The 26,379-nt window shown below is 55.1% G+C and overlaps 1 protein-coding gene across 1 annotated transcript; it reads left to right on the forward strand.

Annotated features, from left to right (window-relative positions):
• Positions 1 to 46: 46 nt before the first annotated feature.
• On the forward strand, positions 47 to 25,558 carry BAIAP2L2 (BAR/IMD domain containing adaptor protein 2 like 2). Its single transcript, XM_045083886.1, has 14 exons — positions 47 to 992; positions 2,381 to 2,456; positions 3,278 to 3,364; positions 3,832 to 3,893; positions 13,838 to 13,909; positions 14,140 to 14,256; positions 15,021 to 15,167; positions 20,216 to 20,368; positions 20,674 to 20,812; positions 20,962 to 21,187; positions 23,461 to 23,583; positions 23,867 to 24,074; positions 24,657 to 24,700; positions 24,857 to 25,558. Exons 1-14 carry the CDS (start codon positions 942 to 944, stop codon positions 24,930 to 24,932), a joined length of 1,581 nt encoding a protein of 526 aa, XP_044939821.1. The 5' UTR covers positions 47 to 941; the 3' UTR covers positions 24,933 to 25,558.
• The last annotated feature ends 821 nt before the right edge of the window (positions 25,559 to 26,379 follow it).

Consider the following 26,379-nt stretch of genomic DNA (forward strand, 5'->3'; position numbering starts at 1 on the left):
CCCACCCCACCCTCCAGCTCCCTTCAGCCTGACTGCCATGGTCCTCTGCCCCCTTGGATGAGTGCTCTGTTTCCGTGACTCCCCCAGTAGGTGGGGGGGCACCACTTTTCTTCCCCAGGCCTCCCCGAATCCGGTCAGGCCAAAAGTGAAGCTGTTCAGAGGCAGCTGCCAAGCCCACTTGCCCACGATGGTAGGTGAGGGCGAGCTCTGTTTGCTGGAGCAGGAGATGAGACCCAGAGAGGGTAGGGGGCTTGGGCATAGTCACACAGCCTGTGAGCGAGGCCAGGCTTTGTCCCAGGTCTGTGTGGCTCTAGGGCTCCTGCTGCCAGCATGAGTGGAGGTGGGCAGGCAGCGGCTGATGGTGGAGCCCCGGCCCTCGAGGTGCGGCGTGAGGGGCTTAGGCAGACAGAAGACCAGAGAGCCATGATGCCCAGTGGTACATTCAGCCTCCAGCGCTGGACCTGTCAGGGAGGGTCCCAGGGGAGGGCCCCCAGCAGCTCTGGCCCTATAATTTGGGCAATGCCCAATGTGGGCAGATGGGAGGGCAGGGGTCCTGCTGGCCCAGGGGAAGCTAGACCCGGAGGTAGGAGGTGACCTGAGACAGTGGCCTGCATCCACGCGTGCCCACCGTCCCACGGTTCCGAGGGGTAAATAATTGAAGGACAGGTCACACGAACCTGCCCGCGTCACAGGATGCCTTCCCCCGGGTCTGGTTACGCCCCAGATCGCATTCTGACATCCCTGGCTGGTGAATAATTAAGCTGCCACCTCCTCCCCAGCCGCCACCACCTGCGGCAGGGCCTCGGTCTTCAGGTCCCACTGCGCAGCTTTCTTCGCTCCCCCAAAGCAGTGGGCACTGGAGGGGACCGACCCCTCACCCCGCTCCCGGCCCTGCCAACGCCTCCAGTCTCCTGCCGGGCACCTGACTTGCAGCCCACTCTATGGCCCCAGAGATGGACCAGTTCTACAGGTCCACCATGGCTATCTACAAGGTGAGCATGTGGCCCGGGCCCCAGGTCCGAGCACCCCTTCCTGGGGCTCGAAGGTTGGACCGGCTTTGGAGGAGAGAGGGTTAACACAACTGCAACATGTTCTGGAAAGGAAGGCCCAGGCCAGGCGGGGTTGTGGGCTCAAGGGTGGGGATCCCTGGGGGGCAGTGAGCCACCTAGCCCGGACGTGGCTTGTCCACAGTCACCCAGTGAGCGACAGGCCCACTGAGACAGCCTGCCTAGATGCTAGACCAAGGCAGGATGAGGCCCAGGGTGACTAGCAGGGGGAGCGATGGGGGAGCCCAACAAGCCACCTGGCCTAGGACTGGGGCGTCCTCTCTCTCTCTCTCTTTTCCTGTCTCTGTCTTTCTCTCCCTTCTGAGCCCCTTATTCAAATTTTCTACCTCACTCCTGAGGGGTTGCCGCTGTCCCTATAGACTTTTATTGAGCACCTCCTGTGTGCAGGACCCTTTCCCATGTAAGCCTCACGCACCCTGCCTGTAGGATAGAAAATAATCACCCCATGGGGCGCCTGGGTGGCTCAGTGGGTTAAGCCGCTGCCTTCGGCTCAGGTCATGATCTCAGGGTCCTGGGATCAAGTCCCGCATCGGGCTCTCTGCTCAGCAGGGAGCCTGCTTCCTTCTCTCTCTCTCTGCCTGCCTCTCAGTGTACTTGTAATTTCTCTCTGTCAAATAAATAAATAAAATCTTTAAAAAAAAAAAAAAGAAAATAATCACCCCAAAGTGTAGATGAGAAGGCCAAGGCCAGCACGGTTAAAGAATCTGTTCAAGGTCTCTGAACTTCCCAGAGAGGCTTCCAGCGGTTTGAACAAAGATCCCAGTCTAAGTCATTGCCCCAGGCCCTCTGTACCCTGAGGGTACTCTCCAACTGGTTGTAGCCTGAGGTGGCCTGTGACCCTGCCACAGCCTTGCCGCCAACGGGCTCTTCTTTGATGAGGGCAAGATCTGTCCTTGCCCCCTGAGGTGACCGTCGGATGCCCATGTGTCCAGCCTGGTAAGGCCTGGACCCAATGCCGGGTTGGGGCACATCCGGCCAGGGGCAGCCACAGTCCACAAGTTTCCTCCCGGTGGGAGGAGGAGAGCCTTCTAGATGCATGGTCTTGGGAGCAGGTTCCCGCCTGGGCAAGCATGTGAGCAGGAGCTGGCATGGAACAGGGATTCGGAGAAATGACCTTGAGGACCCTGTTGCAGAGTCAGGATCTGGGCTGACTCCACGCTTCTGTGCAGACGCCCCTAGGGTCAGGCTCCTCTCTGGGGCTGGGTGGGGAGGCTCCCTGCTCCTGAGGCCCGGTGACTTGCCTCTGCCCATTGACCTTTCTCCCTCTCCCTCTCCCCATCCTCCCCCTCCTTCCCGGCGGCCTGGGGCTCCAGAGCATCACGGACCAGTTTAACCCTGCCCTGGAGAACCTGGTGTACCTCGGGAACAACTACCTGCGGGCCTTCCATGGTAAGTGTCCGGCCCCGGGCCCCCAGCCCCTACGCTTGCGCTGTCCCTGCGCACCTGGTCCCTCCACGTTCCTACCCACACCTTCACCCATACACACCCCACGCCCACCTCTGCCTGCTGCCCAGAATCCCCCTAGGTGCTCCCAGAGACGCAGTGCCTGGTCCTGGCAGCCTCCACAGCGCCAACTGCACACACCTCTGTACGCCACCCTGATGTGCCCTGTGAGCCCACTGCTGCACCCAGGTCCACCTCGGCGAGCCTGGCTTTACGCCGCAGCTCTGTGTCCTCACTCTGTCTGGTGCCCGCACCCACACGCCGACAGCCGCCCCTCCCCCATCTCCCAGCAACCCCGGCTCCACCAAGGCTAATCACCCTGCCAGGGCTTGCAACCCTCTGTGCCAAGGATAAGCCAGGGACACACCCAGAGCCGAGGGCCACCCAAGCCCTCCCTGCCTTTCAGGACTTTGGAGTCAAAGCCTGTTTCCCCCCACCCCAGCTCCTCCAGCTCGCCCTCCCCCCGACGCCCTTACACCTGTGCACCACACCACACCTGCCCACACCCTTCCGTGGGTACACACGGACGCCTGCGACCCCCCACCCGTGATGGACACACACTGCCCTGGGCCCCACTCCACGCCTGCTTCCTCCCCTGGCCAACACCTAGCATCCACACACCCCACCCAGGACACCCCCCTTCCCAGATGCCTCTGCACCCCCCTGTCCCCTCCACACACCCTTGCCTGCCAGGAGGGGTCTCCAGAGGGCAGGGGCAGATGGAGGAGGAGGGGCCGGGGCTACAGGCACCGCTTGTCCCCACGCAGCTCTGTCCCAGGCGGCTGAGGTGTACTTCAACGCCATCCAGAAGATCGGGGAGCAGGCCCTGCAGAGCTCTACCTCGCAGATTCTGGGTAAGGCGCTCCCCCTTCCACTAGAGCCCCCACTGTTGCTTGGGCCTGGAGGGGCTCTCCTCACAGCCCTGGGGCCGCCCGGGGCCGCCTCCTGCTGCCCAGGTCCTTCATCTCCCTGGTGCTCCCCCTCAGGCCCGGGGCCAGCCGGGCCCCCCGAGCTGGGGATCCCAGACAGGGTTCCTTTTGGGTTCTTACCCGTCGCGGAAATCCCCCCAAACCACAGGCCTGGTGGCCCAGGGCGAGCCCAGGGCCTGGACTCCTGTTCTGGAGCCCAAGCCCCTCCACGCCACTCCCTGGGGGGCTGTTCCGGTGCGGGGACAAGCATGGCCATCCTCCCAGAGCCATATGGGAAATCCTTGGACTTCGGCCTCCAAATGCCATCTCAGGGAGCCCCTGCGGCAGCTTCTGTCAGGGGAGGGGGGGTGGCAAGGGCCGCCCCCACTGAAGGCTGCTCTCCGGGCCTCCAGGGGAGATCCTGGTGCAGATGTCGGACACGCAGCGGCACTTGAACTCCGACCTGGAGGTGGTGGTGAGTAGCGCGGCCCTGAGGCATCATCATACAGGGGAGTGGGCCTGTTCCAAGGAAGACGCGGGCCCAGCCCCCCACAGCCTTTCTCAGGGAGGGCTCCCTGCGGCCCCTAGTGACACACAGGCACAAGTGTCCCAGGCACCTGCCAGGCCCAGGCTGTGCGGGGCATGTACACCTGCCACAGCTTGTTCCCGCCTCCAACAACCCCACGAGGCAGCCGCCACTTCTATCTCCATTCTACAGACTGGGAAACTGAGACTCAGATGGAGTCCCTTGCCCCCAGTTCCGGAACGAGTGCAGGAGCTAGAGAGAGAAAGGGCCCAGGTGCACACAGCCAGGCCCTGCTCCTCCCTGGCCCTCCAGCCCCTCCCTCCACGCTCCCAGGGAGCAGCACCTGACCTTGTCACACCCATAAGAAAACCCCACAGAACTAAACCCAGTCTCCTCAGTGAGGGATGCCAGGCTCTGCCGACCCAGCAGCCTCCCCGTGACACCCCCAGTCCGCAAAGAGCGGCCCTGTGCAGACACAGCCTGGTGTTCCCACCGCTGGGCAGGCTTCATGCTCAGCCTAGAAGCAGCCCCAGTCTTGCCGGCCAGCGCTTTACGGGCCTCCCTTGACCCCTGGACAAGCTTGTAGCTTCTTCCAGACCCTAACGGATGCCTCTGTGCATTCTTAGCGTGCGGTGGTTAAGAACCCAAGCTCTGCAGTCCCAGCACCTGGCTTCTCAGCCCAGCACCACCTGCCCCTGACCTGTGACCTTGAACAAGCCTCTCTGTACTTGGACTTATCGGTCTGTACAACGGAGACGATCATAACTACCGGCAGGACTCTTGCGAGGGGATTCACAAAACTAGTCGCCCTCCGCCCATCTTCACGGTGACGGCTGGCAGCAGGACCTGTTAGCCTGTCTCTATCCCTCCCAAGACTGGGAGCCTTGCAAGGGCTGGGGCAGGGCCTGGCCCCGAGCAGGGCTTCACCCGCTCTGGATGGAAAGAACAAGCTTTGAAAAGAGAGTGGGGGCTGGCCACGCGGGGAGGAGAGGAGAGGGCGTCCCCAGGGCGCGTGGGGCTCAGGAGGGAGCCAAGGATGGCAAGCTGGGATGGAGCCGGTGAGGGTCTAGTGGTGACAGGCCTTGGAAAGCTCAGGAAGAAATGTCAGCTCATTGTGACAGCACGCGGCTCTCAACCGTGTGTGTGGGGAACCCTTGGGAGTCAAGGTGCGCTTTGGGGGACACCAGAAAATACTCAGCAGTTTGGCTACCCTGTCGAAATGGGGAACAGTTGCAGGAACAGAAAAACGTGTATCCATCTGGCCAGGATAAAAGCCTGGTTCGGGGCCCATCTCTGGGACACCTGCAGGCTTCGGGCTCAGCTATGCCCCGGCCCAGGGCTCAGGAGGGGAATCAGGAGCACAGCTCGTGCTGGCCGCCTGTGGCTTCCCATCCTTGGATTTGATGGCTCTCTGTGTCTCTCGTGGGACACCTGGGCTGGATGAGGACAAGTGTCACCCAGGCTGTCTCTGTAAGGAGAGCTGCCCTCTCTGGGCACCTGCGTCTTGGCTGAGACACCTGGGCAGGGCCCTCGGCCAGAGCCGGATGGGACCCAGCACCACCGACGCTGCCAGGCCCGTGGGCTCATTCATTCGACAGCTCTGCACCGCCGGGTGCTGGGCGCTATGGCAGGCACGGGGGACACAGCAGACAAAACCCTCGCCCTCCCCAAGAGAGGGGCCAGACAAAACCCAAGACTAACAACTGAGTATATACATGACAAGTTAGACATGAAACGTGCTCCGGAGGACAACAAAGCAGGGAAGGCTCCTAGCAAGTGTTGGAGGGCTGCAGTTTTTGACCAATATTCCAGGAAACTGCCCTAGGAAGGGGACACTGAGAGAGGCCTGGAGGAGGGGAGGGTGTTAGCCAGGGAGACGCGTGTGGGAAGGGCGTTCTGGGTGGAGGTAACAGCTCTGAAAGGCTAGCGGACGTGTGTGAGGGGACACTCGACTATGACGAGAGCCCTGTGGTGTGGCCTTAACCTGCCTCTGGCCATTCTGAGTGTGCACAGCCGAAGAGCGACAGGATCTGACTTTTCTTAATTGTAAATGAAAACACAGACAGAGAACATCTCGTTGAGCAAATTAGAGCTTAAAGAATCATTTTAAGGCAAACCACCATCCAGGTCAGGAACTGTGTCCGCCTCCCTGGGAGCCCCTCCCTGTGCTTCTGTCAAAATCACAGCCCCTCCTCCCCACCTCCCTCCAAAAGTGACCACAGATCCGACCCTCCCTCGTGCTCCTTTGTAGCCGACCACTCAGGCATACATCCCTAGACGCTGGAGTTTGGTTGTGTGCCGTCTCTTTTTTCCAAATATGCCTTTGAGTTTCCTAATCAATAGATCCCCTTCTTTCCCTTATGACTTGTCTGTTGAAGATCCTGGGGCCCTAGGACTGGTTTTCCTGCCATCTGGAAACTCCCAGTCTTGCATTCCCGGGGTAGTTCATCTTGTTCCTCTGTCCTCTGGACGCAGGGGCTGGGTCAGACCCAGGCTCTTCCATCCCTCTAGCAAGACCGCAGAGGGCTCTGGGCTCTTCCATCGGGAGCCATGTCGCGTCTGCAGCCACGTGATATTAACGACCCCGGAGGTTCAGTGTGTCCAGACCCATCCCCACGGCGGGAGCTCATGGCTCTTCTGATGCTCTTACCCATTAACCGGGATATTTCTATACGGAGGCGCTCCTCCTTGTGTACTCTTTGCTGCCAGTGGCACGTTTTGTGTGGGAGAAGCAGAATCAAGGTTTAGTCCCTCTCCTCACTCATTAGCTTTTAAGGTCATGAACACGCTCCCTGTCGTCCTCTGAAGGTGACCCATTGGCTGTAGTGTTTTCCTCGCACTTACTGTAAGTGGCTCAGCAGGGGGTCTCCTTCTGCCTCTGCCTCTCCCCCTGCTCATGCTCTCTCTCTCTCTATGTCTATGTCTCAAATAAGTAAATCCTTTAAAAATTTAAAAAAAAAAAAAGGAACCCTGATTCTCGAGGATACAGAGAATTAAAGCATGTGGACATTCCGGTCAGCTTCTGACATAGCATGTTGAACGTTGCTAACGAAAAGTCTGATGATCTATTTTTCCCATCATAAATCTACTTGCTTTCTCAGCCTAGATGCCCAGGATTTTTTCTTCTTTTCTTTTTCTTCAGTCCAGTAATTTTTCTAGACATGTCTTGGTGTTGACATGTCTGTCCATATTACCATCTGGGTCCATATTACCAGTCCCATGGTGTACTTTAGCAATAAGTAGTTTTAAATATTTTTTTCTTTTAAATTTCAGGAATATTATCTTGAATCACAGTTTTTAGAATGTTTTTGTTCTCTGTCTTTGCATTTCTTCTTCAGCAATTCCTATTATCTGTATGTTAGAGCTCCGCAACTTATCTTCAACATCTGTCCCTTCCTCTTGGCTATGTTTACTTTTTTCCTCATTTCTTCCCCCCAAACACTTCCAGATGTTATGATTTATTTATTTATTTATTTATTTATTTTTAAAAAGATTTTATTTATTTATTTGACAGACAGAGATCACAAGTAGGCAGAGAGGCAGGCAGAGAGAGAGAGAGAGAGGGAAGCAGGCTTCCTGCGGAGCAGGGAGCCCGATGCAGGGCTCGATCCCAGGACCCTGAGATCATGACCCGAGCCGAAGGCAGCAGCCCAAACCACTGAGCCACCCAGGCGCCCCCAGATGTTATGATTTAATACCTGGACCAAGAATAGAGCCCATAATAGAACTCCTATCATGGGTATATCTCTATATAAAATAATATATAAAAATATAATCTCATATATATTTATTATATATTAAATATATAATATCAACCTGAAATTCACCCCTTTTAAGTATACAATTCAGAAGTTTTTAATGTAGTCACAGAGCTTTGAACCCATTCCCACTAACTAATGTTAGACGATTTTCATCAGCCCCTCCCCCCAAACACTCTCCCCGTTAACGTTCACTCTCGCGTCTTTCTTTTCATTAAAAATGAGTTTTCCTCCTCTTTGGCAACCCACTGTCGGATTTCTGTCAAAATGGAGATTCATGTTTCCTGTTCTAGGACTTCACGTGACAGGAATTGTACATATGTTTTCTTCCACAACCTCCTCCTTCACCCGGCGTGATGTCTGTAAGATGGCTTCGTGCTGTCACGGATAGTGGCGCGTTGTCCTGTTTGATTGCTTTCTATGCCACTGAAGGAAGCTACCACAATTTATCTCTTTTTCTGCTAGTGGTCATTTGGGTTGTTTCCAGTTTGGGATTACTATGACTAGGGCGGCTGTGAACATTCTTATACAAGTCTTTTGTGGGTGTTTGTCTTCATTCCTCTTGGGTAAATACTCGGGAGCGGAATTTGTGGGACATGGGGTGACATATATTGGCTTTATAGGAAACCACAAAGGGCTCTCCAAAGTCGTCGTGCTAGCCGCAGCCCCGCTAGCGATCTGTGCAAGCGGCTGCTGCTTGACACACTTGCCGACGTTCTATGTTGTCCGTCTTTGTTGTTTTAGCCGTTCTCTGAGGTGCAGAAAGTACCTCATTGTGGTTTCATTTTGCGTATGGCAATGATCAAAGACTTTTAATGGGCTTATTGGACATTAGCACTTTGCCCATTCATATTTATTGCCCATTATATTTATTGTTGACTTATAGGAGTTTCTTATACTGTCAAGATATGAGTCCTTTATCAGATATATGCACGGTGCAGGATTTTTTTCCCCCAACCTATTGCTTATCTGTTCATTTTCTAAATAGTGTCTTTGATGAGAAGAACTTTTACATTTTTAGGAAGCCCAATTTGTCTATTTTATTGTTTTCATTTTACAAAAGGCAGAATCTGTTTTAACTCTGTAAACTACCTTACAATTCATGGGACTAATGCTATACAACAGCAAACACTGCCTCTGCTAATTTGGCGTTTTTATTTTATTTTCTTTTAAGATTTTATTTATTTATTTGGCAGAGAGAGAGAGAGAATGCACAAGCAGGGGAAAGCAGCAGGCAAAGGAAGAGGCAAGCAAAGAGGGAAGCAGCCTCCCAACTAAGCAAGGAGCCCGAAGCAGGACTCGATCCCAGGACCCTGGGATCATGATCTGAGTGGAAGGCAGACCCCCAACCGATTGAGCCACCAGGCGTCCCTACTTTGACAATTTAAAAAAGTGTTTGTATCCTAGTTAAGAAATATTTGCCCACTACCACGGCAAAGATACTCTAAATTTTCTTATGGAAGCTCTAAGTTCTGGACTTCACATTTATTTCTATGATCTATCTTAAATTTGCTTTTGTGTATGAAGTGAGATAGAATTGGGGGTTCTTTCCCCCCGTATAGACATTTAGTTGTTCCAGCACCACTTCAAAAAGACTTCACTTTCCCCATTGAACTAACTTGATATCTTTGTCAAAATTTGATTTGTTGTTTTATGTGTGGATCTATTTCTGAGCTCTCTACCCTGTTCCACTGATATATTTGTCTATTCTTACACCAATACCACAACTGTATTAATTGCTATTGCTTTATAGTGAGTCTTAAAATCAAACAGTCTAGGGGTGTTTGACTAGGGGTTGAGCATTTGCCTTCTGCTCAGGTCATGATCCCAGGGTCCGGGGTTCAAGTCCCCCATTGGGCTCCTTGCTCAGCAGGAAGACTGTTTCTCCCTCTGCCTGTTTTTCTCCTTGCTTGTGCACTCTCTCACTCTCTGATAATTAAATAAATAAAATCTTTTAAAACAATCAGCTAGTCTAAGAATTTTGTTCATCTTTCTCAAAATTGTTTTGCATAGTCAAGATCCTTTGCATTTCCATATTTAGAATCAGTTTGCCAATTCCTTTAAGAAAACCTGCTGGAATTTTGACAGGGATTGCATTAATCTATGATTTAATGGCCATGATAGGGGCACCTGGCTGAGTGTAGAGCATGCATCTCTCAATCTCAGGGTTATGAGTTTAAGCCCCACATTAGGAGTGGAGCCTACTTCAAAAAAAATTATAAATTCATGGTCATCTTAATAATATTGAGTCTTCTGATCCATGAACATGGTATACCTCTCCATTTATTTGTTTCTCATTTTCAGGGTAGCAGTCTTGCACATCTTTTGATGGATTTGTACCTAGATAATATGGCTTTTTTAGCTATTATAATTGGAAATTTTACATTTCATCCTCCAGTTGTTCATTGTTTGACCTGTCGCTCTGGCTCCTTTACTAATAATATAATATCAGCAGTGGAGGGCAAAAGCAGAAGCAGGAGGACTAATTTAGAGGGAGAGTTGAGATGGCTTGGGAAAGTGGCAGAAGTGGTGGTGTTGAGAAGAAATCAGACTTAATGTAAAGCCAGTAAGATTTTCTGATGGAGTGGATGTCAGTTGCAAAAGATAAGGGAAAGTCAAACTAACTCCAGCATATTGTCCTGATCAACTGGAAAGGTGTAGTTGCTTTTATCTGAGGTGGGAACTACTAAGTGTGGAACGGTTCGGGTGGAGGGGAGAGATCAGGGATTTCGTTTTAGACATGGTCAGTTTGAGAGGCTTATTAGAAAACCATCTGGAAAGGTGAGTATCAGTTGTATGTACATGAGGCTGGAGTTTGGGGTCAAGGTCTAGGCTGGGTTGTTTGTCTGGGAGTCCTGAGCATATGGACGGATGAGCTCATAGAGGGAGTGGGTGTAGGAGGGGAAAGAAAGAGGCCGTGGGGGATCAAGAGATCAGGGAGGGATTGCATTAATCTATGATCAGAGAGGAGATTAATCTATAATCAAGAGATGAGGGAGAATCGGCAAATGACAGAGAAGAGGTGGGGTGGATGGGGGAGGGGGAGTGCAAGGAAAACCGGGAGAGGGTGGTAGGCTGGAAGCCAAGGGAGGAAGGTGTTTCAGGGGGAGGAAATGTTCAACTGTGCCAAATGATGACCACAGGACTTGTCAGAGGAGTCCTGTGAGTTGACTTTGTGACGTGGAGTGTCAGCGATTTTCAACTAGAACTTTCTAATTGGAGTGGTGGGGCACAGCCTGACCGGAGGGGGTTCAAGAGTAAACTGGAAGACAGGAGTGGGGTCAGCTCACAGGGACAATTCTTCTGGGTTGGGGGTTGGGGGGAAGTTTCCTGTATAGATGGCAAAAGGATTTCTTGCGAATTACTGGAATAACTCAAAACATAGAGCTCACAGTGTGTGTTTTCCACAGTGGGTCTGGGTCTGCTCTCAGCTTCTGTACTGAGGGGCTCACAGGACCTGCTAATGAAGTATATGCTGGGAGAGGGGGTACAGGGGAGAGCAGTCTCTGTTCTGACCTGCTGCCTGGGGTTGGTGACTTCCTTGTTTCAGAAGCCACCTGTTAATAGATAGTCCTATGGTTCCCCCAAAGCAAGAGCTCAAGTTCACATCAATTATCAACCCCTTAATAGATATTCTTCTGGAAGTTAATGAATACTTTCCATTGACCCGGTATTGCCTGGGTCTCATCTAATTGGTGGTCGTAACCAAGCCATAGCAATGGGAAGAATTATAGCCCAGCAGCCTCATTCTAACACACACATCTACGGGGTGACTACAGCCCAGCAGCCTCATTCTAACACACACATCTACGGGGTGACTCCGTTTATACCCAGCTGGAAGCAGAAGGAGTGACATCTGAGACATGGAAGGTGGCTTGCTCATAAGCCAGGTCTCCTAGGCAAGAGTGGGATGAATAGGGCAACCAGAATTAGGAAGAAGGGAAAAGTCCCCAGCCTGTCTGCTGCACTGATAGCATGAGCCCTTTAATCTGTATTTTAAGAACCTTTTAAAAAAGAGATTTTATTTATTTATTTGGCAGGAGAGAGAGAGAGAGTGAGAGAGGGAATATAAGCAGGAGTGGGAGATGGAGAAGCAGGCTCCCCGCTGAACAGGGAGCCCAGTGTGGGGCTGGATCCCAGGACCGCTGGATCACAACCCAAGCCAAAGGCAGATGCTTAAGGACTGAGCCAGCCAGGCACCCCTTAAGAACATTTTAAAAGAGCTCGTGCTCCCAGGCCTCTCTGGGAAGAACGCTCCCAGCTGCCCAGGGCTCTCAGCTGGGGTCAGGCTGTACTACCTCCCTTGCCCACCTTTGTGGCAGCCCCATGTCCCCCCAGCATTGTCTCCGCACACCAGCTCTCCAGGAATCCAGATGGAGTTGGTGCATCCGTTCTGTGGGTTTTGTGCATTTTAGATATTTTCCGTAGCCTTCAGTGTGGTTCAAGTTCGTCTCCAGGTACCACTCAGCATCTTTATGAGTGCTCTGGTTACAAAGTTGCCTGACTTCTGTGGGTCAGCTCCAACCCTGTATCTCCCATAAGCCCTGTTGTTCATTTTGGGCAATTTTGCAGGCTATGGGGATTTTCAGGAACACATGTTTGGTGTCTAAGCAGAAACCTTGGACTGCCTTTTCAGTGGGAAGCAGGGCCAGAGGAGGAGCAAGTGAGGTGCCCTGGGGGCTGCCCTGGGAGGTCCTGCAGGTGTGGGGCCCAGTAGACAAGGACAGATATGGGGTCTTGGCACCATTCCTAACACCAATCCCCTTACACACACACACACACACACACACACACACACCCTAGCAGCCATGGCTCAGGGTTCAAGGCATGGCCAGTCCTGAGGGGGCCACAAGCAAGCTCCCCTACAGAACAGTGGTAACCAGGGTTTCTGAAACAATTACGGGAGAAAAATGTAAAATTGGCAACTTTTATAATTGATTGTTTTTCCCTGAATACCAGAAGATTACCAGCATTCTGCTGGACAACGCTGTACCCCAAGGCACAGAACCCCTGCCTCCAGCACAGTGGGAACCCCTGCCTCCAGCACAGTGGGGACCCCTGCGGCAGCAAACCTGGCAGCATTCCCCGCTGGTTCTGTGGGGAGGGCAAAGAGGGTACAGACAAAGGAGGTGAGGTCCCCTGCAGGATGGGGGACACTCCTTTCTGCTCCCTGTGAACCCAAGGGCAAAGTGTATAGCTGAAGGGTTTAGATCTGATGTCCCCACAACACACAGTGACCCAAGGAATGCTGATGGGGGGGGGGTCCAGAGGAAGGTGCCAGGGGAGCACCAAGGCTCACAGAATCAAAGCTCTTTAAAAGGCTGGACCTTCAAGAGCATCTAGCCAAGACCTTCCTGTTAAAGATGGGGAAACTGAGGCCCAGACGGGGGCAGCAACTTGTCCAAAGTTTAGAGCAAATTGGAGGCAGAACCAGAATTCTGAGGCCATAACTCTTCTGAACCTGAGTCCAGCAGCCTTCCCCGGCTTTCCGGTCACCCAAATGGTCAGCCTCCTCCGTCTCACCTATCGTGGAAACCAGCCAACCCTCAGCTAAGACCTCAACAGCTGTGAGCACTTTCACTGGGTCAGGGCCCTGCCCATGGTGCTGGGGACACAGAGAAGGGTCAGATGAAGTTCATGTCCATAGCAGCTTGAGAGGCTATGACCGGGGGCCCAGCAAGAGATTCTGTCCTGTGGCTAGAGGAACGAAAAGTAAACAAACAAATATATATACATTCCAGAATCAAAATGGGAGCACAGTGGATTCTGCTGGTGAAGTCAGGGAGAGTTCCTGTAGAGGAGGCACGGAAGCTGGTATTTGAGGTCTGGTAGGAAATTCTAGGTGGCAGGAATGGCATCATCAAAGCACAGACTGGGACTAAGACCCAGAAGACTCTGATACCTTTATGGAGGGTGTGTGGCCAGCCGTCTACTGCACGACCTGTTTGCATATCAAACCATTTAATCTTGCCTCCAACCACGTCCTTGACTCATGTCCATTTTCTCCGACAATTGGGCAGGTGCCTGGTGTGTTAGGAACACAGTGGGCTGTATTAGACTCGGCAGCACGAGGGAGGCCGAGGCCTGGGAATGATTAGGACCACCCTGATCACCCCCACCCTGCACTCCACACAGGTGCAGACATTCCACGGAGATCTGCTACAGCACATGGAGAAGAATACCAAGCTGGACATGCAGTTCATCAAAGTAAGTATGGCCACCACCTTGACCCCCCCCCTCAGCCCAGCACAGGCAAGACAGCCTCTCACCATTTGGTGGATGAGCACACCAAGCCCCGTGCTGGGCACTGACTGGCGCCAGGCTGTTTGTGTTTCCAGCTGAGCTCCCCGGGGCCCTGTCCAGTGTTCTGACCAGTGGACCTGGAGTCTTGAGCTCTTTGACATGGGGGTCTCCCTCCTCTCTCCACCCTCCCCAAGGACAGCCGCCAGCACTACGAGAGGGAGTACCATCACCGAGCCACCAACCTGGAGAAGTACATGTCTGAGCTGTGGCGCATGGAACGCAAGAGGGACAAGAATGTGCGGGAGATGAAGGTGCAAGGGCTGGGGGGGGGGAGCCAGGCTCTGGGGGGACCCCTTGACAATGTCCTGAGCTCCCTCGCCCAGCGCCGGCCCAATTCCAGGAGGGCCTCCTACCCCATGCTCTGTGGTGAGCATAGCGAGGGAGGTCAGCCAGCCCCGGGTGGGGGGGCACCCCCCCACCTCAGCGCTGATCCTCGCACAGTCACTGCCCGGCTCTCCTACTTCTCGGAGAAAACCTAAGGCGGTCAGCCATGCTGCTCCTGATCTCCGTAGCTAGTTCCCCAGCAGCCACGCCCTCCTCTGCTCCCTCCTGCCCCCGCCGCGCTCCCCTACCCCTGGCGAGGGCCAGTCCTCCTCCCAAGCTCAGGACCCCATCCCCAGCCTTGGTCTCCAAGACTTCCATCTCCTTTACTAAGCTCTTGTCCCTCCTGTTCAGAACCTCCTCTCCCAAGTAGGGACTTCGATCAACTTGTCCACATTTCCTTAAACTAACCCCCCTGGGCCCCTCTCCGCGCTTGTGGGAGGACGGCTCAGACACCAGCCCTGCCTGTGAGAAGGGCCCGGCTGGGCAGACACAGAGCTCAGGGTCTGGAGGATGACGATGCCCGTGAGAGGTGGGCCTGGGAGCTCCGAGGAGCTGGGTGCTGCCGGGAGGGCCTCCAGGAGGAGACTCGGCTGGTTCAGGAAGGACAGGAGGCTTCAGACGGCGGGTACTCTTGGACGGTGGGATGAAGCATCCACTCGCTGCCTCCAGCCCGAACCCGCTTCTCCCACAGGAGAGTGTGAACCGGCTACACGCACAGATGCAAGCCTTCGTGTCTGAGAGTCAGCGGGCAGCTGAACTGGAAGAGAAGCGGCGCTATCGTTTCCTGGCCGAGAAGCACCTGCTGCTTTCCAACACCTTCTTGCAGTTTTTTGGCCGGGTGAGCTGGGGCTGGGGGACAGCTGGTGGAGCCGTCCTAGGGCCTGGGCGCTCTGGGAGCTGACTTCCCTAGCTTCACCAGTTTCCTTCTGTGTTTCCTCTCTGTGGGTATTCATTGTTTACTCTCCCTATCTCTTTGGCTGTTTCTGTGTTTATCTGTATCATCAGATACAAATTTCTTCATTTATTCCTTCATGATTTTTATTTTATTTTTATTCTCACATTCACTAATTCATGCCTTTATTCACTCATGTGCGAACCGTTTCTTTTTTCATTCCTGCTTGCATAGACTCGCCATTTGCAAATTCATCAATTCATAGATCTAGTTATGGCCTTTTTGCTTTTATCTTATTGTTTAAATCCTCTGTGCTATTGCTCTGTTCCATCTGCTAGACCAATCAGATTCACTCATTTCCTGTTGGCTTTCCAGTGCATTTTGCTTTCTGTATTTAACTACCATGTTGTTTGGTGCTGTTGGGTTTACAGCTATCATACCTTCTCTGTAAATGTCGCCATTAATGTATTTAACATCTCATAACCCGGCCTGATGCCTTTCATTTCACTTTGTCTGAGATTAAAATCACCCTCCTTTCTCTTCTGTGAACACTTTTTTTATTATTTTTTTCTAATTTGATTTATTTATTTGACAGACAGAGATCACAAGTAGGCAGAGAGGCAGGCAGAGAGAGAGAGGGGAGGAAGCAGGCTCCCTGCAGAGCAGAGAGCCCGACGTGGGGCTGGATCCCAGGACCCTGGGATCATGACCTGAGCCGAAGGCAGAGGCTTTAACCCACTGAGCCACCCAGGCGCCCCTCCTACTGTCTTTTAATCACTCCTCATGATGACCTCACCTCGTGACCCTCATGATAACATTGAGTCATCTCTTGTGTTTTCTAAAATATATTGACACCCCCCAGTGCTACTCTGTCCATGGTGGTTCCCCCACCTCTTAAGATGAGGCCTGGGGAAGGATTTTCCTGCCCTCCGTGGCACTCTAATACGTGGCCTTACTCCTCCCCTTATCCTTCCTGACCCCCAGCTCTTGATTTTGCCAAAAAACTTCAGGACTTTCAGGTCTAGACTCTCATGAGTCCTTTCTTTGCAGCATGATCCTTCTATCTTGAGAAACTGCACTTAGACCATGTATAGACCCAATGCCCGGTGCACGGCCACTCGTACTGATGGTTCACTAAACACGTGCTGATACTACCGTTTTCACTCTTCCTTTCCCGCTGTTTTGAGGTTTCTGTCTTGATGAACTGAATGTTTTCTGCAGACGTGCCCCCCGAACCCACACATACATGCAAGTCTCACTTTGACCCCGAGTGCTGAGCGGCATGTCGGTGGGTTGAAGAGCTCCAGAGCTGTGGGCTTTTTTTCCTGGGATCCAAGAGGACGTTTCCCGTTTTCTGGTGCTCTATGTTGTGTGTGTGAAATTGGGTGCTGGTCTGTCTTGTTTCCATCTTAAGTTACTGCCTCTTTCTCTGGATGCTTGAAGATTTTCTTAGAGTCCTGGGGACTCAGCAATCTGTCTGGGTGTCCCCTACATGAGTGCCTTCGGGTGTTCCCCACTCTGTGGGCTCAGGTCTTTCTTCAGGTCGGGGAGCTGTTTCCTCTTCTGTTTCTTTAACTATTCTCTCTGCCATCATTCCTTCTCCTTCTAGAACTCCGCATCTATGACCTCCTCCCTCGCCACGTCTGTTTCATTTGTCCTTGTTCTGCAGTTTGAGCTCTTTCCACACCCCCCAACACACACTGTATGATTCCATTCATATGATCTTGGCTCGGCTGACATCCTCCCGCTGTCCCCACCATAGCCAGCCCCAGGCTCAGGGCTCAGCCTTCTCCTCCAGCCCCTCCTCTCTCCCAGGGACTGATGCTCCAGGGAGAACTGCCTGTTCTTTGAAACAGTTCTGCTGCTGTGTAATTCACAGGGCGTCCAGTCCCTCCGTGTAAAGCGTACAACTGAGTGGAGCCTCGTGTATTCACAGACTTGGGCACCCATCACTACAATCAAGTTTAGAACACTTGCATTCCCCCTAAACACCCCAGACCCCTTAATGATCATTCCCCAACCCTCCCCTGTCCCCCCACAACCCCCACTCCAGTCCAGGCCACCACGATCTACATTCTGTCTCTGGAGATGTCCCTCTTCTGGGCGTTTCATATGAATGGAATCATACAATGTGTGGTCCTTTGTGACGGGCTTCTCCCACGATGCATTGCTGGGAGCAAGATTCTTCGTGTTGGGGCACATATCCGTCCTTCATTCCTTGTTGCTGCCAGATGCTATTCCGTTGTCTGGAGACATCTCCTTTTATTCATCCATTCATTGGTGGATGGACATCTGGGTTGTTTCTACTTTGTGCCTGTTATAAATAATGCTACAGTGGATAGATGCAGAAGTTTCTGTGTGGACATGTTTTCATTCCTCATGGCTATAGGGGAATTGGCTTGCTGAGAATCGGGTAGCTCTGTGTTTAAATATTTAAGGAACTTCCAGACTGTTTTCCAAAGTGGCTGCACCATTTCACGGCCCCACTGGCAGCCTATGAGCTTTCCAGTGGCTCCGCATCCTTGCCAAAACTTGTTATTGTCGGTCATCTTGATTCTAGCCATGCTAGTGGATGTCAAGTGGTATCTTATTATGGTTTTGATTTGCATTTCCCTGATGGCTCGTGATGCTGAATATATTTTCTGGTACTTCCTGGCTATTTAAGTACCTTCTTTGGGGGGAAGCTCCTTTCTACTTGTGTCCTGGACAGTTAACTCTAATATTAAGGGGAGTGTTGACTCCTCCCCTGGCTGCCTCCTGCTAAGTGATCCCCCCCTCTGGAGAGGGCTGTGGACTCAATGATCCAGGCTTCCCCTAGGTATGAGGCGGTGGGGGGAACAGGTATTGTGTTGACCCAGCTGGACTTTAGGACACGCAAGATCAAACTCCTAAGACAGTCAAGCATAAATATTTACCCATCACTTTATCTATAAACAGAATGCACAAGATTTGGAGCAAGATTTAAAGAAGGATGAGGGCTGGGCTCAGCAAGGGGTCGCTCTCTCATACCCAGTCCCGGCTGAGTCCGCGTCTTGTCAATAACATACCTCCGCCCACCTCACCCTCAGCTTCTCCAGGTTTATTGGACTTGTGCAAGCCTAGCTTCAGGATAAATTCCTAGGAACAGAATTGGCAACTCCAAGAATTTAGGCATTGGTTGTCCCAGTTTACCCTTCTGCCGGCCATGTAAGAGATTCCCTTCTCCTTGACAACAGTGTGAAAGCAAACTTTTCAATCTTTGCTAATCAGAAAGGTAAAACTGGCATCTCCTTGTGGTTTTATTTTATACTTTTCTTATAAGCGAGACAGATCTTTTCATGGTTCCAAGCCATTGGATGTCCTTTACTAGGACATGTTATCTTATTTTCCTCCATTTTTTCTTATTCATTTCTAGGAGCTCTTTATATATTACTGAAATTACCCCTTTCTTGGTGATGAGTTGCAAATATTTCCCGTTTGTCATTTATCAATTGACATTGCTTACTGTAGGTTTTGCCGTGTTGAAAAAAATTTTTATTTAGTCAAATTTATTAGTTTTTTCTAGACTATGGGGTGTGTAGCATACTTAGAATGACTCTTCCGCTCCATAAATGTTTTTAAAACTTCTCCCGTGGTCTCCTTGTGGTTTTGAAAGCCTGCACAGTGTTTCTTCCCAACGACAGGTGAAACCTCCTGGAGGCAGGGCCAAGGGAAGACAGGGAAGTTGGATGCTGTCCAGGCTGGGGCTTGGTGCTGTGGCCTTTACCCCCAGAACACCCTAGAACCCTGGCAGGCGCTTTCCACTGAATGTTCTCAAACTGGACAAAAACACTTTAAAAAATATATGGTATGCAAAACCTAATGTTGTCTTGCATACTGCTTTTGTGGTCAGCACACAAAGACCTTCGGAGTTTTGGCTTTGTGCTGTTTTGTTCTTTAGTTAAGCAAGGCAACCAAGGGGGTGTCTTACTAATGACCAATGGGACTAGTTGCTCCTGTGATGTGAGTGGCTTCTGTTTTGCTGCCTGAGATCCCTGTGAGATTTTTACCAGCTGGACCAGACAGAAGGGAGGAATCATGGAAAGGTGCTGTCACAGGAACGACTCACTTACTATCTCTAGGAATTATCTAGCCCTGGGAGGGACAATGCCTGCAGGATTGGTAAAGGCCCAGGATGTCAAAACATCATCAAATACAGAAACTTAAACACATGATTTCATGTATGTAGCTGGCCTGCCATTTAAAGCCCTCCCAGCCCCAAGTTGTTATGGACTGTGTGGTCAACAGCTGAGTTTCCCATCCTTGAAAGTACTCAAACAGAGTTAGATGCCCATGTACCAGGGACACTAGGGATGCTTATGTAGGCTAAAAGGAATAGGCTGGGAAAACTGTATTTGAAAGGCCTCTTCCAGGAAATGACTCCAACCGGCTTTTGCAGCAAAGGTACTTAACACTTGAGTTACTACAAAGTTAAAGGCTTTCAGGTATAGCTGGATCCAGGAGCTCAGGTCTTTGGAAATTTGCCATCTTCTCTTAGTTGTAGCTTCCTGTGTTGGCTTCACTCTATTTTTAGCAAAACCCATGAGGTCCAAGAAAATGTTTTTCCCAATTGTCCCAGGATAAGTACTGGAATTGGATTCCTTGGTCACAGTTTCTGGGCAAGTGCCATCCCTGAGTCCATCACAGTGGCCAGGCCTGAGTTCTAAGCCTACCGATGTACCAGGCAGTGGTAGAGGCTGGCCAAAGCACACAGACAGAGAGAAGGGGCTGGAGAAGCACCTCAAGGAACACCTCAAGGAAAACTGAGGGGCCTTCGACAAAAGAGGGAGAGGGTTAGACAGTGGGCGAGTCCCAAGTGACACCAAAGCTTTCTCTAGCTCCTTCCAGCTGGAAAATCCAGTTATCCTCCGCTTGCGGGGGCGCCCGAGTTCCCAGGTCTAGGATGCCGCTTCTGGGGCCCCAGGACTCTGGGGGCTGCTGGGAGCCGGCTGACGCCTGTGTCCCCACGCGGCCAGGCCCGGGGCGTGCTCCAGAACCGCGTGCTGCTGTGGAAGGAGCAGTCGGAGGCCAGTCGCAGCCCGTCGCGCGCCCACTCCCCGGGCCTACTGGGCCCCGTGCTGGGGCCGCCCTACCCCTCGGGCCGCCTGACGCCCACCCGCCTGGACATGGTGAGGCCCTGGGCGCCCCCGCCGCCGCCGTTCGCGCCCCCGCCGGTCCCCGCACCCTCCGCGGCGCCCTGGGGCCTGCGACCCTCCGCCTGGAGCCTCCTGCCCCCCAGGCTCCCTGTCTACGCGGCGCCCCCGGGCCCGGCTTTCAGCCCCGGCGCGATCTGGCCGCCCCCGTGGTGGTTGAGCCGCCGGCCCGTGAACCCCTACGCCACAGACGTCCGGGACTGGGGGTGGGGGCTGGACTAGGGCGCAGCCGCGGCGCCCCCCTCCCTGCCCCACCCTCCCCTGCCCGTCTCCCCTCGCAGCCCCCGAGGCCCCTGGCGGAGTTCAGCTCCCCCCGCAGCCGGCACGGCTCGGGCTCCTACGGCCCCGAGCCCATCGAGGCGAGGTCCGCGTCGCAGCTGGAGCCCGATCGCCGGTCGCTGCCCCGGACGCCGTCCGCCTGTGAGTGGCCCCGGAGCGCAGAGGGAGGGCCGGGGACCCGGGGCCTGGGAGGAGGCACGGAGGTGGCGCTGCAGCAAGAGGGACGGAGGGTGGCCGCCCCCCCCCCCCCCGAGCGCCCACCCACTGCGCTCCCCCTCCCCACCCCGCAGCTTCGCTCTACGCCAGCGGCAACCAGCGCTCCCGCTCCAACTCCTTTGGCGAGCGCCCGGGCGGCGGGGGCGGGGGCGGGGGCGCCCGGAGGGTCCGCGCCCTCGTCTCGCACTCGGAGGGCGCCAACCACACGCTGCTGCGCTTCTCTGCCGGAGACGTCGTGGAGGTGCTTGTGCCAGAGGCCCAGAACGGCTGGCTGTACGGCAAGCTGGAGGGCTCTTCCGCGTGAGTGGGAGCCCCGGGGGGTAGGGGCGGGGGTGTGTGTGTGGAAGGAAGCCCCCCCCCCCCCCCGCCCACGGAGGTCTGGCAGGCTCCCCTGCCCCGACGGTGACTTGTCGCCCTCGGTCCGCCACCTCCACTCCCGGGACCCAGACAATTCTCCCCTTTCCCGCACCCACCCCGGCCGCCCTCCGGTGTCCTCATCCAGCCAGCCCGGATAGGAAGAGGACAGGCCCTTGGGAGGAATGGGAAGGTTCTCTCACTTGGAGGAACACTGCGGGAGCCCCACCGCTTGGGTGCCCCACATGGAGGGAGAAGCAGCTTCCTGCCTGGGCCCTGAGAGTCCCTGGAGGGACGGTGGACTTGGAAGCAGGCTCCCCCAGGCCAGAGCCAGAGGCCAGGCTGGGAGCTCACAGGCTGAGTTTCAGTCAGGGGCAGGGAAGAGCCTTCAAGATTGCAAACTGGGCTTGGTTTTGACACCAGGAGGGGAGGCTGGAGGCGGGGAAGTACGCTGTGGTCACTGCAAGGTTGGCGGAAGGCAGGGGTTGAAAGCCAAAAAAGACTGTGCAAGGGTAACTCTTCTGCCAAAGAGAAAGGGGGCGGTGGGAGCTTGCTGGAGCCCGCAGTGACCCCCACGGGCCTTATGGGCAGGAGACTGCGTGGTGCCGGCTGCCATTCCTGCGGCAGCGTATGATACGGGTGAATGAGGGCTTAGAAGGAGGAGTCAACAGGTGCCCATGAAGGTGATCGCAAGGATGGCGGCGGGGGTCAGTGGGCGGGGCACAGGTAGAGGGTTGGGAGCGTGGTGCGGGGCTGTGGGCAGCGGGCAGGTGGAAGGGGCCCGGGAGTTGGTTCTGTGGGCAGGTGGACGCAGGTCGGTAGGCGGGGATGAGCCGAGTGGTTGCGGCTGGGCAGGTGCATGGAGGTGGGGTGCACCAAGGGGTGACTAGAAAGGTGTGTGAGCGAATTGGTAGGGGGCAGCCAGGTGGACAAGAGCTGATGGGTGGGTTTGGGGACCAGTGGTCCGTGGGTGGTTGGCCACAGGGTCGTGGATGGGTGAGGCGTGGACAGAGGGAGGATGGCAGGGGACTACTGGACCAATACGGAAGCATGGGCTGGCGGGGAGAGATGGCTACAAACAGCAGGGCTCAAAACCCCTGCTTTGTGGACCCACAAAGGTAGAGGCTGCCCTGAAATTCCCCACAAGTGGCGTGGAGTGGACTTCCCCGGACCCGAGTGTAAAACCACCCAGACCCGCGCCCTCCCCGGTCACATGGCTGTTCTGTCCGTGCCTCACCGGGCGGAGAAGGAGACGGCAGATTTTGTCAGTAGGCCCTTTCTAGTGAGAGCAGAGGTAAAACATAAGGAAATGGTTTTATTCCGTCAGTTTGAGTGGAAATTGCTTCCAGTTACCTTTAGGTGAGAACGTTGTTGATTGCGTTTTGGGGTCTCTGGGGGCTTTTTGGAGAACACTTTCCCAAGGGCTCTGCAAGAACCTGAGGGGTCCCAGGGGTCTGAAAAAGCTGAGCAACATGGGGTGCCTGGGTGGCTCAGTGGGTTAAAGCCTCTGCCTTCGGCTCAGGTCATGATCTCAGGGTCCTGGGATTGAGCCCCACATCGGGCTCTCTGCTCGGAAGGGAGCCTGCTTCCTCCTCTCTCCCTCTCTGCCTACTTGTGATCTCTGTCAAATAAATAAACAAAATCTTTAAAAAAAAAAAAAAAGCTGAGCAACATTGATCAAAGTGCCTCTCCCACAGCCCCAGGCGCTCTAGAGGTGCAGTAGTGAGCCTCCAGCCACACAAAGACTCCAAGAGCAGCTGTGGGGGCAGAGCACGGAAGGGCACGGGGCTGGCAGTCAGGCACCTCAGGCTCAGGCGCCCCTTCCTCTGGGCTCGTACATTCTCCTGTGGTCCTCAGCCCCTGCCCTGTCCCCTTCCCAGTCACCCTTGTGGTCATCCGTTTGCACATCTGTCCGTCCACTGGGCTGGGTGCCTCTGGGGCGGAGGAGCTGTGCCTGGCTGTCTGTGGGCCTCACGGGGTGGGTGCTCCACGAGCAGGGAATGAAGCGCGTTGCCGCGATCCAGCCCCTGGCAGGAGAGGAGGCTGGGTGGATGGGCTTGCATGTCGAGAAAGATCTCAAGGGATTAAATGAGTTAGGGCAAAGCCCTCCAAGCCAGGCCTGGCACACAGCACGGCTCCGGAGCTGCTCTCGGGAGTGCGGCTGTGACCACTGTCTCTGGGCCTTTTGTTTATGGGCCCCTCTGCCTGCACCCCCTCAGGAGCGGCTGGTTCCCCGAGGCCTATGTGAAGCCCCTGGAGGAGGTGCCCGTGAGCCCCATTAACCCCTTGAACCCGGTGACCTCCATGAACCCGATGAGCCCTATGAATGAGCTTCCTTCCAGGTACCTGGCAGGGGTGGTGGTCCCACTCGCCAAGGGGATATCTGTGAGTGGCTGTCCTCAGTGGGCGCAGCCTCCTTTGTACCCTGGAAGAGGAGGTCCCCCCCCCAGGAGAAAGTCATTGCATCCATCCCTCTGCCTCCTCTTGGGACTGACTTCAAGCATGTGTGGCCTCCTTTTCCCCGGGTACAATGGAGAAGGCTGCGGGAGGCCAGCAGCGTGGGTTGGGGTGCAGCAGGGGCCTAACGTCTGACCCCCTTCACCTGCTTCCCTCCTCTGGACTCAGATCCTACCCGCTCCGGGGCAGCCACAGCCTTGATGACCTCCTGGACCGGCCGGGCAACTCTACAGCCCCCTCGGAGTACTGGGACGGCCAGTCCCGCTCCCGGACCCCGACCCGCATCCCCAGCCGCGCCCCCAGCCCTGCACCCACACCCCTGCCTGACAGCCGCCGGAGCAGCATGGGCAGCCCAGGGGTAGCCAGTGATGTCAAGGTGAGCCCCCCCCCCCTGCCCCGGACACACCTAGCCTGTCCCCCCAGTCCTGGGCTCATCCGATGGGCAGGGAGACTGGAGACCAGGTAACCCTCCCTGCTTGGCCACTGGTTGGCTGGCTGGCAGGGGGCCTTCCCACCCCAGCCTCAGTTTACCCATCTGCAGGGAAGGTGTGGGACGGACTTCTGAGTCTAGGGAGGGGGACAGGGACTGGAGCCCCCGTCATCCAGCTGGGAGCCCTGGGACAGGGAAAGTCCTGCCCTTCCTGCCTCCCAGGAGAGGCAAGACCAGGATCCTGGATCATAGCTGGGACCAGAGCTGACTGGGCAGGACCGGGGTGAGGAGTGGGGTGTGGGGAAAGCAGCTGGAGCCTGGGGGGTGGTCCTCTGGCCCAGGCTTCTCACGTCTGGAACCCACAGAATTCTGGGCTTCAGGACACCCAGTCTTGTTTCCCAGAAGCCTGGCGCTGCCCGGGGCCACGGGTCTAGTCCTCGGCCTTCCTGGAGTGGAGAACGGCAGAGGCAGGGGCTCCCCGGCCCCCTTCTCCCCTAAACCTGGCCCTTCCTCCACCCCCCACTGCAGAAACTTATGTCCTGGGAGCAGCAGCCTCCAGAGCTCTTCCCTCGGTGAGTTCTAGGACGGGAGCTGGGGGGGACGAGACTCAGAGGAGGGCTGTGGGGAGAGATGACGCAGGGGTGAGTGGATGTGGCCACTGGGGGCAGGAGGCACGGGTGGGCAGCTGAAGACCTGGGCCTCTTTCACCTTGACCTCTCCCCTCACAGGGGCACGAACCCCTTCGCCACGGTAAAGCTGCGTCCCACGGTCACCAACGACCGCTCGGCGCCCCTCATCCGCTGAGACACCTTCCTCCGGCAGGGGGCTGAGGTCGTCCCCCCACACTCGCCCGGGAGCTGCCCAGAGCTGGCGGCAGCAGCAGCAGCAGCAGTGGACCCGAGAAGCCGGGGTCCTGATCCCAGGGGTGGCTACCCCGCCCCAAACCGTGCCCGCAGCTTGAGCAGCTCCAAGAGGGCTGGCCTGGGGTCCGGGGCCTTCAAAATAAAGCAGGCAGGGGCGCCTGGGTGGCTCAGTGGGCTAAAGCCTCTGCCTTTGGCTCGGGTCATGATCCCAGGGTCCTGAGATCGAGCCCCGCATCTGCTCCCTGCTCAGCGGGGAGCCTGCTTCCTCCTCTCTCTCTCTCTCTCTCTGCCTGCCTCTCTGCCTACTTGTGATCTCTGTCTGTCAAATAAATAAATGAAAATCTTTAAAATAAATAAATAAATAAATCAGGCAGAACTGGGGGACAGGACCATTTCTTCCCCTCCAAGGGCCCCAGGACTGTCCCTGGGGGCCTGCCGCGTGCACCCCAACCCCCTCCCCCTTCTCTGCCCCAGTAGGGAGGATCCCCTGTACACCTGCTTCCCCACCCCGCATATGTCGTCCTGTTTAACTTTTGTAAACGTGAGAAATAAAGCAAGAGGACAGTGCGCAGGACTGGTGGTGTCTGATTTGGGGCACAGGGGTGGGAGATGGGGCTGGAGGCTTCCCGCTGGAGAATGGGGTCCAGGAGGTCCTGAAGGTCACTGCCTCGCTCCGCCTCGCTCACGCACAGCCCCTCACATAGCGCCCATTTGAAGCAAATCTTGAGGTCTGCCCTGAAGCCCTTAGGCTGTGTCCACCCACCTCTGGCCCAGACTGTGACACTCCAGGTTTCCCAGGAAGTGGGGGGTGGGGGCTCTCCAGAGGGGGAGGGGTGGCAGTGGCCAAGGTCTGGGACCACCAGCAAGTCACCCTCGGCAGCCAGGGACACAGCATCCTTTGTTCTGGCCCCTCCTGCCCTCTCAGTCCCAGATTAGCCTGATCCAGCCAAAGCCTCAGAAGCCCCTCCTGGAATGTGGCCTGGGGGTGGGGGCAGGCGAGGCACTGAGGTGAGTAGGCGGGTGGGGTCTCTCCAGGGCAGGGTGATGCCCCCAGGACCACTAGGAGCCCCCTGTCCCCCAGAGTAGGGCTCTGTGTGTCCTCTGCCCAGGAAAGGGCTCCTTATCTAGCTCTGCTGGGAGGGCCCGAGACAGGGACCCCCCTGTGAGGTCCAGCGTGGCCCTGCGCTGCGGTCAGCGCCCTGCCCCTTCTCCCTTTCCAAGCAAAAGCCTCTTAGAGGGCTGGGGGTGGCACCCTAGGCCCGAGGCCTGAGGGAGGGAGCTAGAGGTGAGAGGCCAGTGGCTGATCTCCAGGTAACTTGGGGCCTTCGGCTGCCGTGCCCCCAGAAGGCCAGGCTTCCCAGGGGGAGCCAGCAGGGCAGCCCCTCCAG

Source organism: Mustela putorius, unplaced genomic scaffold (genome assembly GCF_011764305.1).
Source record: "Mustela putorius furo isolate JIRA1106 unplaced genomic scaffold, ASM1176430v1.1 tig00000738_pilon_pilon_pilon, whole genome shotgun sequence".
Taxonomy (NCBI): Eukaryota; Metazoa; Chordata; class Mammalia; order Carnivora; family Mustelidae; genus Mustela; species Mustela putorius.

Bases quoted from the DNA above. Each gene is read 5' to 3' on its own strand.
- BAIAP2L2 (XM_045083886.1), top strand. From the start codon at position 942: ATGGCCCCAGAGATGGACCAGTTCTACAGGTCCACCATGGCTATCTAC. The intron at 20,369-20,673 runs GTGAGGCCCTGG...CTCCCCTCGCAG, and splicing joins CGCCCACCCGCCTGGACATG to CCCCCGAGGCCCCTGGCGGA. The intron at 20,813-20,961 runs GTGAGTGGCCCC...CCCACCCCGCAG, and splicing joins GCCCCGGACGCCGTCCGCCT to CTTCGCTCTACGCCAGCGGC.